The sequence below is a fragment of the Eleutherodactylus coqui genome, chromosome 4 (genome assembly GCF_035609145.1).
Source record: "Eleutherodactylus coqui strain aEleCoq1 chromosome 4, aEleCoq1.hap1, whole genome shotgun sequence".
NCBI lineage: Eukaryota > Metazoa > Chordata > Amphibia > Anura > Eleutherodactylidae > Eleutherodactylus > Eleutherodactylus coqui.
Genome location: NC_089840.1, coordinates 19,862,696 through 19,877,338, shown reverse-complemented (window position 1 = coordinate 19,877,338; position 14,643 = coordinate 19,862,696). Strand labels below are relative to the sequence as shown.

At 47.9% G+C, this 14,643-nt stretch overlaps 1 protein-coding gene across 5 annotated transcripts in view; it reads left to right on the top strand.

The window, feature by feature from the left end:
- Positions 1 to 14,643, top strand: part of USP25 (ubiquitin specific peptidase 25) — an 87,501-nt gene that overhangs the window by 32,387 nt on the left and 40,471 nt on the right. For all 5 annotated transcript variants that reach the window (XM_066599114.1, XM_066599111.1, XM_066599113.1 and 2 more), the window contains exons 9-13: positions 5,073 to 5,146; positions 7,648 to 7,796; positions 11,207 to 11,334; positions 11,424 to 11,519; positions 13,727 to 13,888. In XM_066599114.1, the coding sequence (XP_066455211.1) occupies positions 5,073 to 5,146; positions 7,648 to 7,796; positions 11,207 to 11,334; positions 11,424 to 11,519; positions 13,727 to 13,888 (609 nt within the window). The remainder of the gene's footprint in view (positions 1 to 5,072; positions 5,147 to 7,647; positions 7,797 to 11,206; positions 11,335 to 11,423; positions 11,520 to 13,726; positions 13,889 to 14,643) is intronic.

Sequence of the window (14,643 nt, the reverse complement as noted above, 5' to 3'; positions counted from 1 at the left end):
CAGTAGATCCCGACCCGGCGCCCAGCTAGCATCCACATGAGCCTGCAGTAGATCCCGACCCGGTGCCCAGCCAGCATCCACATGAGCCTGCAGTAGATCCGGACCCGGTGCCCAGCCAGGATCCACATGAGCCTGCAGTAGATTCCGACCCGGTGCCCAGCCAGCATCCACATGAGCCTGCAGTAGATTCCGACCCGGTGCCCAGCCAGCATCCACATGAGCCTGCAGTAGATTCCGACCCGGTGCCCAGCCAGCATCCACATGAGCCTGCAGTAGATTCCGACCCGGTGCCCAGCCAGCATCCACATGTGCCTGCAGTAGATTCCGACCCGGTGCCCAGCCAGCATCCACATGTGCCTGCAGTAGATCCCGACCCGGTGCCCAGCCAGCATCCACATGAGCCTGCAGTAGATCCCGACCCGGTGCCCAGCCAGCATCCACATGAGCCTGCAGTTGATTCCGACCCGGTGCCCAGCCAGCATCCACATGAGCCTGCAGTTGATTCCGACCCGGTGCCCAGCCAGCATCCACATGAGCCTGCAGTAGATTCCGACCCGGTGCCCAGCCAGCATCCACATGAGCCTGCAGTAGATTCCGACCCGGTGCCCAGCCAGCATCCACATGAGCCTGCAGTAGATTCCGACCCGGTGCCCAGCCAGCATCCACATGAGCCTGCAGTAGATTCCGACCCGGTGCCCAGCCAGCATCCACATGAGCCTGCAGTAGATTCCGACCCGGTGCCCAGCCAGCATCTACATGAGCCTGCAGTAGATCCCGACCCGGTGCCCAGCCAGCATCCACATGAGCCTGCAGTAGATCCCGACCCGGTGCCCAGCCAGCATCCACATGTACCTGCATTTTCTTTCTGTCTTTTCAGTACTGCGGATTATCCGCATGGCTCGCAGTCGGACATGCGCAGTACAGGGGGGGGGGTTTGTTTCTTTTTAAAATCCGTGGGTCAGACGGCTTCCATTGACTTCAGTGGAAGCCATCCGTGTGCAATCCGCAGAAAAATGGAGCATGCTGCGATTTTCATTGAGCATGCTATGATTTTTCATCTGCGAGCGGAAGCCACAACTGTTAAAGGGGTTATTCAAGGATGGTATAAAATGGCTACTTTTGGTGCAGCAAGTGGAAACCCGTCCTACGATGGGAGAATTCATAAGCCGATTGGAGGCGATGCGATGTGGCTGTGATGGAGCGGTTCAGGGTAACCTCCACCATCAGCCCTTACCTATCTGGGTTGCACAAGAATTCTCCCGCTCCTATGATAGGTTTCCGGAGGCTGTGTTCTCCTAATCCTGGACAACCCCTTTAAGGGGAACCCATCACCAGTTTTGCAGTTGACCTGTGAACTGCCTGCAGCCGCTAAACCAGCGAAGTGCCGCACATTTCCAAAGTTGTTTTGTTCTACATGCTGCTGAGCGCTTACCTTTACGGAAAAAAAAAAAAGTTTTCAAAATTCTTGCTGTCGATGCAAATCCCTGGCAAGCGGTCCTGTTGGCAGGCCAGACCTTCCCTAACGCTACCCCACCTAAGACATGCTCCACGCCGTTAACGTGGTGCTCAAACTCTTGTGCACGTGCCGGGCGCTCCAGGCCCGATGCATGCCTCGTTCATCTGTCCCCTTTGTGACCGCTCACCAGGTATTTGCACACAACTCAAGAAATTTGAAAACTTTTTTTTTTTTGCTCTTGTAAGGTGCGTTCACAGGGACGGATCCCACTAACAGAACTTGTAAGGCCAAGACCAGACATATTCCATCCAATTCAGCCTTGTTGATCCGGAGGAAGGCGAAAGCCCCAAATGAGGTAGAAGCCAATTTTCCTCATTTTAGGGGATCAAAATCCCTTCCTGGCTCCAATGTGGCAGTCAGAATAATCCCCGGATCACCGACCCTTCTGAAGTGATACCAAAGTAGTTTGGCAATGTGCAGTAACTTAGTTGTTCTACTTTTACAGGGTCTATTCACTCGGGGCAGAATGTCTGCAGAGCAAATCCCTCATCCATTGGTGCCGATTGTGACTCGGAATCAGCTGCGTATTCGCAGCGGAACTCACCAGATACATGGCTCCTGTCACCTCTCCATGCTTGCGCTGTCAGCACTCTCCAGCAGCCTCTAGCAGGCGCCAAGCAACTAGTCAGGTGAAGCTACTTTCACATCACTTGACCAGCGGCTCACTAGCGGCTGCCTGGAGTCGGGGCTTGCTGACAGCGCCATGTGTTCTCGGGTGAATGGGAGCGACATATCTGCTGAAATCGGCTGCGGGTACACAGCCGGTGCCGAGTCTAAATCCGTGTGATTTTTGACTTTGTTTTGAATTAGGAAATGCTGCGGAATTTACAGCTGAATTTTCTGCTGCATCTGTTTCGCAGCATTTCCGCCCCGTGTGAACGCATCCGTAGGCGGTTTTACAGCCACCAGAGGGATGACTGGTTCCCCATTATACACTACGTTCTGGGATTGACCCATTGACCTTCAGTGGTTAGATGGAGACCAGTAAGGTCTCCGTTTGAGCAGGTTTCTGGTCACTTCTGTGCTTTGTGCCAGACAGAATACCGCGGTCGGTTACATTATTCTGCCCTACGTAAGTTCTAGAAACCTGCTGAACTTGGATTTTTTTTTGGTCTCCCTTTGAGCGGGGAAAGTCTATGGTTCTGAATCATTCCCGTTTTCACCAATCTTGGTGTATAATATGTTATTGGCACTAAGTAACCATCCAAGGGTTAGTCCCACAAAACAGTCATTCCTTATACATACTGTAGGCGATTAAATATCTAATTGGCGGCGGTACAACCTTTTGGACCGCTACTGGTCACAAGAATGGGGTCTCGGAGGTCCCTGGATGAATAAAGTGAGAGTTGAGCATGGCAGTACCGCTCCATTCATTTCAAGAGGACCGTTGGAGATGGCTGGGTACAAGTGCCTGTACTTGACCATCTCTGGTGGCCGCATTGACATGAATGGTGCAGGACGCTTGCATGACCATCGCGCCATTCATTCTAGGACCTTGTGTACCCCCGTTCTTGTGACCCACCTATCTTGTATTATGTAGAGGGGATAACTTTTTTGTTTTGTTGGACAACACCTTGAAGTGTTCTGTGAAGCCCCTTCTAGAAATCCGTGGTCACTTCCGCGCTCTTGGACAATCAGTATGATGATCTTGCATGTATCGGACAATCGCCATACACATGACCACGACCTTACTAGAGGATCTCCCGGTTCAAGATTCCACCATTCACGATTACAGTGTCCCTACACCGGCAGGATACAGTTGTACAAGTCCTGTATTTCCGTCTTTGACAACAGCGCCGAGTGCGACGTTGTTGTTCACCGTATTGTATGGTTATTCCAGCAAGCCCTAAACCGTCCTGGGACATCCTATGCGAACGACCTCCGACCCTCCATATTGGGACTCGTGTGGATTATCTGCAGCGAGCGATCACTTTTGTTTCTGTAATTGGCTTTTTCACGATGTAGTAATTCAGCCAAGATCCCCGGCACGGCCCTCGGGCGGCAAACATTTCCTGACAATTGAAGAGCTAAGTGACATGCATATTACGCTGGAGGGAGAATGAAGCAGCCATGGCACGTCAAAGCCTTCATCTGCTCCTCTCTGAGAAGGTTGTTCAAGAACTCCAGGAATCGGGTTTTCTGTCTCCGCATTCCTTCAGTCTTGCATCGTGTTTTGAAATCTCTAGATTCGTTTTCCCTGAGCTTTAGTATTTTAGATGTTGGATAAATCTCGCACTCTTAAAGGGACAGTGTTCTCCCAACTTATAGGGCATATAGGCTACTGGAGGCCAAGAGCTCCATCCAGCAGCGTCCATATATAGTCCTGTGACGGTGTCTGGCGTGTAGAGACCTGAAGCCAAAGACTTCAGTAGTGGTTGTAATCGTGGATTACATATAATGTAAATATTCTTATAGGACAGCCTTGGAAGATCCCTTATTGTAGCAATCGTTGAGATTATGCTATAATGGTAGTATTATGGAAGCGGCTCAATACACTGTCCTACCAAAAGTAATTGGACTCCTAAGCAAGAATCACAAGTAGTGTTTATTTCCATATGTTAATAAGTGGGGCTCCTTTGGTCCTAATAATATCAGATAATGCCCGTGGTATACTTTCAACAAACATCTGATACACTTCAGCTGGTATTTCCCTCCATTCATCCAGCAAATGTCTGGTAAGTTCTCTCAAAGTAGATGGATGCTGTTCGTATTTCCTGATCCGACATTCTAGTTCGTCCCAAAGATGTTCAGTAGGGTTCAGGTCGGGACTCCAATAGTGGAACATCCATATCCGCAAACAAATGGAAAACCGCATTGGATTTGTGACAAGGTGCGTTGACTTGTTGGAAGTATGGCCATCTGATGCGAAGATGGAGTAGTGTGATTCATCACTCTATAGAACGTTCTTCCATTGCTCAACTGTCCAATGACTTATGCTCCTTGCAGCATTGTAGACGATGCATCATCTTGGGGAGAACTGGCCATTCACTTGCAGGATGAATGGAGGGAAATACCAGGTGAAGTGTATCAGATGTTAGTAGAAAGTATGCCACAGAGAGTTTCTGCTGTCATTGGGGCCAAAGGAGCCCCACTAAGTATTACCTTATGGAATGCTACTTTTGATTCTTGCTCAGGTGTTGTTACTTTTGGTCATACTTGCCAACTTTTCAGAAGAGACATCGGAGAAACTTTTTCTTTATGCCCCACCTGAACGGCATTTAAAGCAGTCCTGTCACGTTCTTCTGCCAGCCAGGCAGCTGCAGTGGTTTGCATTTGTGGCCCAGCTGACCTTCTTTTCTTCATACTCGCCCATATTTACCTGTATTGGCTCTTCTTGCCCCCGGTACTGTGAACATGTCAAGTAGGTGGTCCCTCCATCGCTGTTAATGGGTGATTTAAGCGGGCAGAGGAAACGTGACGTCGCCCATTAGAGCGAGCGGAGGACTGGAGGTCCTAGTTTTAGGCTGCCCTCACATCAGGATGAATTGTCTCTCGTTATAATCTGTACAATTCATGAACTTTTTGTTTTGTTTTTTTTCTTCTGTTTGCTTGTCAGAGATGGAGAAAAGCCAAAGAACCCGATGGTGGAGCTGTTTTATGGCCGTTTCCTGGCGGTGGGCGTACACGAAGGTTGGTGCTTATTCTTTGTAGGGCTGGTTGCACATTATATTTGCAGATGCTTCTATGAATATTATTAACCATAAGTAATAAAACGCGTTGTGAGAAAAATCCCCTGCGCTCTCAAAAACTGTTGTTGCGCATTTCTTGAATTTTTCATGCAAGTTAAGAATACAAACTGCAGAAGCGTCTTCAGGATGACGTTCCTCCCAGGGCAAGAGCTGTGGACACCGTTCTGCGTGTTACCCCATAGGTCTTATGCTTTTTTTTTAATATATGGACTTTTTAAGGGTTTTTAATTTCATTTTGGTTGTTGTTTCTATTAATTACTGTATTTTTCAGACTATAAGACACATTTTTAGGGTGTGTTCACATATGGCAGATTTACATGCAAATCCGCAGCAGGATTTTGATGTAGATTCGCACCATTCGTTGCTGATTTTGATACGGATCTGCAGCAGATAGGCATGAAGTCTGATGCTGATTTGCATCAAAATCAATGATGCAGATTTTGTTGCAGATTTTTTTTCCAGAAAATCTGCATGTATTCTCCGATGTGTTAACGACACCCAGCAAAGTCAAGGGGGTCTGTCAGTGCCAAACCTCCCTGACTACTTCTTTAATTAGTAGGCAGCTTTTCTCAAATTTAGTTTTGGAAGGAGATGGCGTTATGCACATGCCATGCCTCCCTCCCTCCGCAGTCAAGACGTGGTTTCCTGCTGCCTTAATAAGCTGAAAACGTCAGTACGAATACTTGCTACCATGTTTCCTTGAAAATAAGACCCTGTCTTATATTAATTTTTGTACCAAAAGAGGTGCTAGGCCTTTTTTTTTGGGGGGGGGCAATGCCAATGGCCTTTTACATAAACCGGTATATAAAGCATAAGGGGACTGGCTGAGGGCAGCCTTCATCATAAAGCTCATCCTGTATATTGCTTGCCTTTTTTAACCACAGTTCTCATAAAATCCTGACTGTATTGCTGCAGTTTTGTGAAAAATTGCTGGAAAAACCCCTTTTAAATTTCTGCATCCCAATTATGCTGATTCAATTCCAATGTTAGACACCTGGATCAGGTGTACCTTTTTCGCATCGAGCAGCCCAGGTTACTGTATCTCCATTGCAGGGTTACCACTGGGTAGGCCTAAGTTTATACACTGTCCTACCCAAAGTAATTGGACACTTGAGCAAGAATCAGCAGTAGTATTTATTTCTATGTGCTAATATTGAGTGGGGCCCCTTTGGCCCTAATGGCATTGGATACTCTTTCTACTAACGTCTGATACACTTCAGCTGGTATTTCCCTCAATTCGTCCTGCGAAATATCTGATGGCTTCTCTCAATTGAAGATGAATCGTCCCATCTACAATGGTTCAAGGAGCGTCGTCATCAGACAGTTAAGCAATGGAAGAACATTCTATAGAGTAATCAGTTGTGCTACTCAACCTTCACATCAGATGGACCTGGGTGTGGGGGATCCTGGGGAAAACCTTTTGCCTGAGCGTGTTGTGCCAACAGCTAAGTACGGCGGAGGTTCCTTCATGGCCCAGGGATGTTTTACTTGGCATGGTCTTGGCCGGTTGGTTGTAGTGACAAGAACCATGAACATGGAGGTGACCCTGACATTGTAGACAATAATGTGCTGCCGACAATGTGGCGATACTCTGGGAATGGTCGGCCATACTTCCAACAAGACAACGCGTCTCGTCACAAATCCAATGCTGTGTTACGCTGGTTTGAGGATATGGATGTTCCACGGTTGGAGCGGCTGCACAGAGTCCCGACCTAAACCTACTGAAAATCTGTGGGATGAACTCTTACGTCCGGTCAAGGAATAGGAACCGTGTCCATCTTCTTTGAGAGAACTCAACAGACGTTTGCAGGATAAGTGGAGGGAAATACCAGAGTATCCAAAGTCATTCGGTCCAAAGGAGCCCCACTAAGTATTACCATATTGAATAAATACTACTTGTAATTCTTGCTCAGGTGTTCAATTACTTTTGGTAAAGAGGGTGTCATTTCTCCTTAAGGAGAGCACCCAAAAAACGTGTGGAAACACTTGGGGGGGTGAGTGAATCAGGGGATGATATAGTCTCTCCCCAATGAGAGCACCCAAAAGGGATGTAGGGACACTTAAAAGGTGAGTGAGGATACTTCTAAGGCCATGCAAGCTCCCCTGGGTATTTTATGCAAATAAGGGAGATGGAAAAATACAGCGCCACCTATTGGACAGCAGCGTTCCTTCAATGTGACTTTTTAAGAAGCCTTAACATTGATTGGGAATAGTAAACCAAGCCACAAAACCAAACCCTGACTGACTTTTGGTAAAATTAAGCATATTGCAAATGTCCATGCAGAGCCATATTGTATTATATGATGGGAAATGCCCCTCTTCCCCAATCAGAACGGATCTGTCATGTCCATCGCTGATCCTGTAAAGAACTAACCTTGCTGTAACTGCAGTTGGAAGTAAATCTATTTTGCTCCCCCTAATGTCTGATTGTTTCTCGCCAAGGAAAGAAATTTGAAAACACGGAGATGTTCGGGCAGTACCCTCTGCAGGTGAACGGCTTTAAAGACCTACACGAGTGCCTGGAGGCCGCCATGATCGAGGGAGAGATTGAGTCATTACATTCGGAGAACTGCAGCAAGTCTGGTCAGGAGGTGAGGGCGCAGCGGTAACGCCATCAGCTACAGAAATAACGTGTGGAAGCGATGAATCGCACTCAGTGTCTACATCACGGGGCTAGAAGAGTGTAGAGGACTTGGCTGCTCTAGAAAGCCCATTTTAAATACTCTATTAGGAAATTGGGTTTTACTAGGATCCCTCATCTGTTAGCGGCTACAGAAAGCATTGCTTGCTCTGGAGGACCCGGCACGTCTGTGCATCACATGGGCAGTACATCAATTTCAATAGGTGGTGTGTAATGCTGTTTTTCTCCTGTGGTGGCACTGCATGGAAATCAAACACTTACTTTTCAGTAGATTACAGCTGATCGCTGGGGTTTCAGTCGGTGGGACAATTTTGCCCCAAATCACATGGTGGATGACACTTAGGAGGGGCAAACGCTTGAATTCGCTATAATATATTCCAAAAACCGATGTAAATTATAGTGTAGATTTTTTTTTACCTGCAGTCTATTTCAGGAGGAGCTGCATGGGCGGGGCAAGAGGCGACAGATGTATTAACCCTTTCCAATCCAATTTGTATTGTGGTTTTCCTAGGGGGCTTACTCTTTTTCTGCTGTTATACAACGGCGCTATCTGCTGGCTAAAGCCAGTACTGCATGATGTGACACATTGGATAGGCTCTGACAGCAGAGAGGCTGGCAATATACAGTAAGAGAACCCCGACGGACGTTTTCCAACATCGGAGCTGTACAGCCCTAAATCATAATGTCCTCAGAGGTCAGACAGTGGATTGGAAAGGGTTAAAGAGCTTGTTTGGATACTTACTGATGATTTACAATTATGTCCAAATCGGTTGAAAATTAAAACGGGGTCCTTACCCTCCTCAGCACCCGTGGTCCAGTGCTGCAGTCCACCATTCTCCTAGGGTCTATTGACAGCAGAGGTCAGGTGACCACCGCCTACGTTTCAGAGGCCGCATCGTCACTGCCTGCTTTCCTGGCATCAGCACTCATATACTGGGCACCATGATGCCGGGAGCTTGGAACGGTGATGCTGTGGCCTCTGATTGGCTGCTGGCACTCACTTGACCTCTGCTTCCAGGCACCAGGAGAATCGCAGAGCTGCAGTGCTGGATGGCAGGCGCTGAGGCGGGCGAGAACCCCTGTAAGAGGATCGCGCCTTGTAGTACATTTGGCTCATCTTACTCCAGTAGCACTTATTTAAGACCGGCGAATAAAATGCCACTCAGATAAATCTGCCCCCTTGTGTTTGGAGGTGGCATCACTTTGTTTTTGTTTTTTTGTTTTTTTCCCTAATGTTTATAGCAAAATGATGGAAGTTACCACAAACTCCCAGCAAAATCAAATAATATGAACGATCCCCCCTAGAAAACACCGCAGAAAAAACGCTCCCTGTAAATGTCCAGTACCGACGGTAATGCCGTCCGTCTCATTGGGGCCGAGATCTCCTGTTGCAGAGCAAGCCTGACTAGTTGGCACTCGGTGCGTTTTGTTCTTGTCGTCTGGTTTTACTTGCAGCCGCTGGGTCGGTAGGGTCACCAGTATGACGATGTACACCGCTACATGGTGTTCTCACTAATTCCCCTGCGCCGGACACAACGCCTCCGTCACCGGTCTGCTCCGCTCTATCAGGAGGACAGATCATTCTGTTTTAGCTTGGGCTGTCACCAGTGATTAAATCACTGTGTCCTCGGATAGCGCAGAGCAAGAGGCGTTCGCTAAAATGTAATCCTTGCTTAAAGGAGCAGAAGAGTGATAAAGGACCTAAAAAAAAGCTGCACGGGGGTGCGCATTACTAAGGACGGGGTTCTTGTGTGTCTGGCCGAAAGGTACCTCTACACAGGGGCAATCGTGGACTGAGTTACCGCTGGAAACTGTGATCCCTGACCATGGTCCCATGCACAAGCGGTCGCCGACGGGGCGATTATGGACTGAATTACCGCTGGAAACAGTGATCCCTGACCATGGTCCCATGCACAAGCGGTCGCCGACGGGGCGGGGGGATAAATCGCTCACTTGTTAAAGATGCTTGTTTTTGTAGCAGAACTAAAAACCGAGCGACTGTCGGGCCGCGTAAATGGGAGTCACTCATACTTTGTGAGTCTATGTGCGCAACCAGAAGAGATCTCCAGCCCTCTCCGCCTCCATTCACTGAATGGCTATGTAAAGCCCAGGAGCGATGGTTAGTAGGGCGGCTGGTGGGCATTTATGTGCCTGACAGCCGTCCCATTTATAGGTGCCTTAATGCACACAGAGCAGTGAGAGGGCTCATCCTGCAGCCAAGAACAGGTCTGATCTCATGTAGATTAGAGTGGAGTCAATATAGAAAACTTTCCTTATGAACCCTTATATTAACCCGCATGATTGTAAATTGTGTCATAATTATCCCTAGGAAACCTAGAGGGTTGTGGCGAGCACCTAGCAGGGGTAAGGAGACTTATGGACCCTACAATGCCCCATGGGAATTTTTTGTATGCAAATAGGAGAATGTACGATGCCTGTGCAGCGCCACCTACTGGAAGATAGCTTTCCTATAAGTCAATGTCAGACTTTCTAACAGGACTTGCAACATGACTAAGGAGATAATCCAGAACTGAACCTTCTCTAAAAGGAAACGCTGACCCATGTAGAGACAGGTGTTGTGATGTACAGTATGTTGGTGGGTGTTATGTGGGTCAGGAGGGGGCGCTCTTTCTCCATGTAGACAGTAGGTGGAAAGAGACTTATAGGCCATAATTGCTCCTCCGGGAAATTTGAAATGCAGATGGAAGACTCGGCAGCGCCACTAATTGGAAGGTAAGCTACAGCACCTCACGGACATGCATCACAGGCCTCTCCCCCAGCCAATCTGTTTGTAGATGGGTATTGTTTCCTTATGGAGAAGACTGGTCTAACACATCTCCTTTGTTATGTTACAAGACCTGTTAGAAAGTTAGACATTGACTGATAGGAAAGCTACCATCCAGTAGGTGGCGCTGCACAGGCATTGTGCTTTCTATTTGCATACCACATTTCCCAGAGAAGCATTGCGTGGCCTGTGGGTCTCCTTAAGCCTACTTGACGCTGTTCACAAGGAAAAACCGTGTTCCTTCCAAGAAGAAACTTGCTGTATATTAATGATCAGGAGGAGGGCCAGGAGCGGCATGTTTGGAGGAGACTAGAAGTCGAACATTGACTTATAGGGACGCTACAGATGTAGCAAACATTAACTTCACATTAAACTGTTATATCATCAACTACAATATACTACAATGTGATCTGACCGGTCAGCACGGCCCATGGGGGCAGCACCGGTCAATCACAGCAGGTGTAATGTCTTAATGATGTATCGGTGTGTATCAGGTAGTCGGAGAAGCTGATGCCGCCATCTTTGTTTCTCCAGGCCTGGTGAATCTTTAAGTCTCTGCTCCCTTTTTCTTCCAGCACTGGTTTACAGAACTGCCGCCTGTATTAACGTTTGAACTATCCAGGTTTGAGTTTAATCAAGCTCTAGGAAGACCGGAGAAGATCCACAACAAGCTGGAGTTTCCTCCGTGTTTGTATATGGACAGGTCCGTAAGCGTTGGTTGACTAGTATGCTGCTCTTGAACCGCCACTTCATGCAATGTTTATAACAACCCTCTTGTATCCGTCTTCTTAGATATATGCACAAAAACCGGGAAATTACCAGGCTAAAACGAGATGAAATCAAGAGACTTAAAGAGCACCTTACGGTTTTACAGCAGCGGCTGGAAAGGTAACTGTTCTCCAAGCTCTTTACAGAGGGGGTGGCTGTATAGAAAAAGGAAGTCTGCTTGCCAAGTGATAAAGTTATTCCCTATCTGCAACATTGGGAATAACTTTATGATCGGTGGGGGTCTGACCGCTGGGACCTCCATCAATCCTGAGAATGGGGGTCCGATCAGTTCCCAAGAGAATGGAGTGGAGATCGCGCAAGTGCCGCCATTGTATTCACTCCAATTACTGTGCTGGAGATGACCTAGTAGTTGAAGCGCTTCTGCAATCTTCGGAGCGGCCATTGAAGTGAATGAAGCAGAGGGGCACTGTATGGCCTATAAGGTTCTTCTTAAAGGGGTTGTCCCGCGACAGCAAGTTGGGTTATACACTTCTGTATGGCCATATTAATGCACTTTGTAATATACATCGTGCATTAAATATTGGCCATACCGAAGTTATATACTTACCCCCTCCGGTGTTGGCGTCCCCATCTCCATGGCGCCGACCAAATGCCGCCTTCTGCCTGGATTAGACGCGCTTGCGCAGAAGACCTGTGCGGCGCGAGCAAGCCGGAGCGGGACAGAAGAGGGAAGACTGCGCAAGCGCGTCTAATCGAGGCAGAAGAAGGCATTTGGTCGGCGCCATGGAGACGGGGACGCCAACACCGAAGGGGGTAAGTATATAACTTCTGTATGGCCAATATTTAATGCACGATGTATATTATAAAGTGCATTAATATGGCCATACAGAAGTGTATAACCCCACTTGCTGTCACAGGACAACCCCTTTAAGCCTATGTGATGGTCTCCATGTGGATGACCAGGCATTGCCATCTAGAGAAAGTAAACTTTTCTGCATTGCAGACCCCCTGAGTACATACGGTTTTGTGTTTTCCCACGTTGTGCCATCATTTTTATTTTTTTCTTACTTACTTTCATTACTGTCATATCTTAATTCTAATTGGAGGCAAGGTCAACAACCGCTCTTACCACAAGGAAGCAGAAGTTGGCACAGTCACTTCTAGCCCCAATACTGTTATCTGTGCTGCAGTTTTGTGAATGCCAGGAGTATGGACAGAATTAAAGATGTCGAACTTTCCCCCAGAATCCCTGATGACGTCGTCTTCCTTCATGTCCTCATTAGCTACTTCCAGTCTGTAAGATTCGTGCGTGTCAGCATACTAATGATGTTCCTGCCAAAGAGCGGATAAATGTGACAGCATCTTGGCTCAGATAGTAAAACAATTTAGCATTACATAATCCATTCAGTGCGGACTTACACAACGGTATTGTCATGACACAACTCGCCGACCCCCATGGACTTAAAGGGGTTGGACCACAATTACAAGTTATTCCCTGTCCAAAGGATCTGGGGTAACTTGCTGTGCAGTGGTGGTCTCATCACGGAGGCCCCTGCCGATCTGCTGAACGGGACTCCTGTGCCCCGCTGTACCCTCACTGCAGGGGGTCGCTTCTCCTCCGCAGTGACGTCATTGGTAATGGAGCTCTGGCAGAGCACGCGTAGTCCGTGCTCCATTCATTTCAATAGGGGTGATGATATAACTGAGCAGGTGACTCTCTGGTATCTCCACAGTCCCATTAAAAGTAAATGGAGCGCTAGTGCGCTACTGTGACCAGGACTCCATTCAGTCTCCCCCTCACTGTGGTGGAGGGCACAGTAACCCCGCAGTGAGGAGGACACAGGACCCATGTTCTCAAGATTGGCAGGAGTCTAAGCAGTGAGACCCCCGTTGATCAGCAAGTTATCCCCTATCTTGTGGGGGCCCCTTCGCTGTGTACTGTATCTGCTGTTAAAGGGAACCTGGCACCAACTATACACTCCATAAACTAAGTTACGGTGCTTCTAGTTTAGGTGATGTGGAGCCAGGGAGACTCTTCATACTCATCCGGTCCCCCATTCCTGCAGGCAAATTCGCGCAGCATGCCTCACTACTTTCAGAAGGCTGTGGGCACATTTCCATTCATCTCTATGGGACTGCGCACAGCCTTCTGAAACGAGCCAGGCTGGTTGTCCCGAGGTGACTTCCCCGGGTGACACTGCAGGAACGGGGGACTTGGGGAGTACGAAAACAGGCTGCCTGGGTTCTACATCACCTAACCAGAAGCACTATAATGTAGTTTATGCCGGGTTCCCTTTATGGAAGTGTCTTATATCGCTATATCCGCTCTTTGGATTAATGTTATCGGCATCTTTTCATGTTCCTAGATATTTAAGTTATGGTTCTGGCCCAAAACGCTTCCCTCTGGCCGATGTGTTACAGTACGCCCTAGAGTTCGCATCTAGCAAACCCGTCTGCACTTCCCCTGTGGAGGATATCGATACAAGTGCCCCACCTAGTGGTTCTGTAGTGACACAGCCCATGCAAAGGTAAGTCTACTGCTCTAACAAAACCACACATCTGTTTATTTCAGAATTGCATCTAGTTTAATTCCTCATCCCATTCTTTACCATTTCATCAGTTTACGGTATTATAGAATTCCCATTGCGACCGTCAGCGATAAATTTATGTCACTGCTGCTTGGGCTCTGTGCAGCAGCAACGTAAATTTGTCAGCAGCTCTGCCGACAATCGTACAATGTATCCATGGCATGTCAATTGTATCATCGTTTCCGCTGCACACACGCTTCTCTCTATTGGGAGAGATGGACGCAGCAGAATAGGCCGCTTTCAAAACCCGCGCCAAATGTCTCGGGACTTCAGCTGCAGAAATCTTGCAGAATTTCCGTGCGGCCCCGCTGCAAACATTCCGTGAGATTTCTGCCCCATGTCATGGCACATAAGCCTAGTGGTCCATAGTCATGGCACATAAGCCTAGTGGTCCATAGTCATGGCACATAAGCCTAGTGGTCCATAGTCATGGCACATAAGCCTAGTGGTCCATAGTCATGGCACATAAGCCTAGTGGTCCATAGTCATGGCACATAAGCCTAGTGGTCCATAGTCATGGCACATAAGCCTAGTGGTCCATAGTCATGGCACATAAGCCTAGTGGTCCATAGTCATGGCACATAAGCCTAGTGGTCCATAGTCATGGCACATAAAAAAAAAGTGTGACTCCTGGAATGCCAAAAATTAGCTAAAAGAAAAAAGGGGAAGAAAACGGTGTTCTGGTCCTCGAGGGG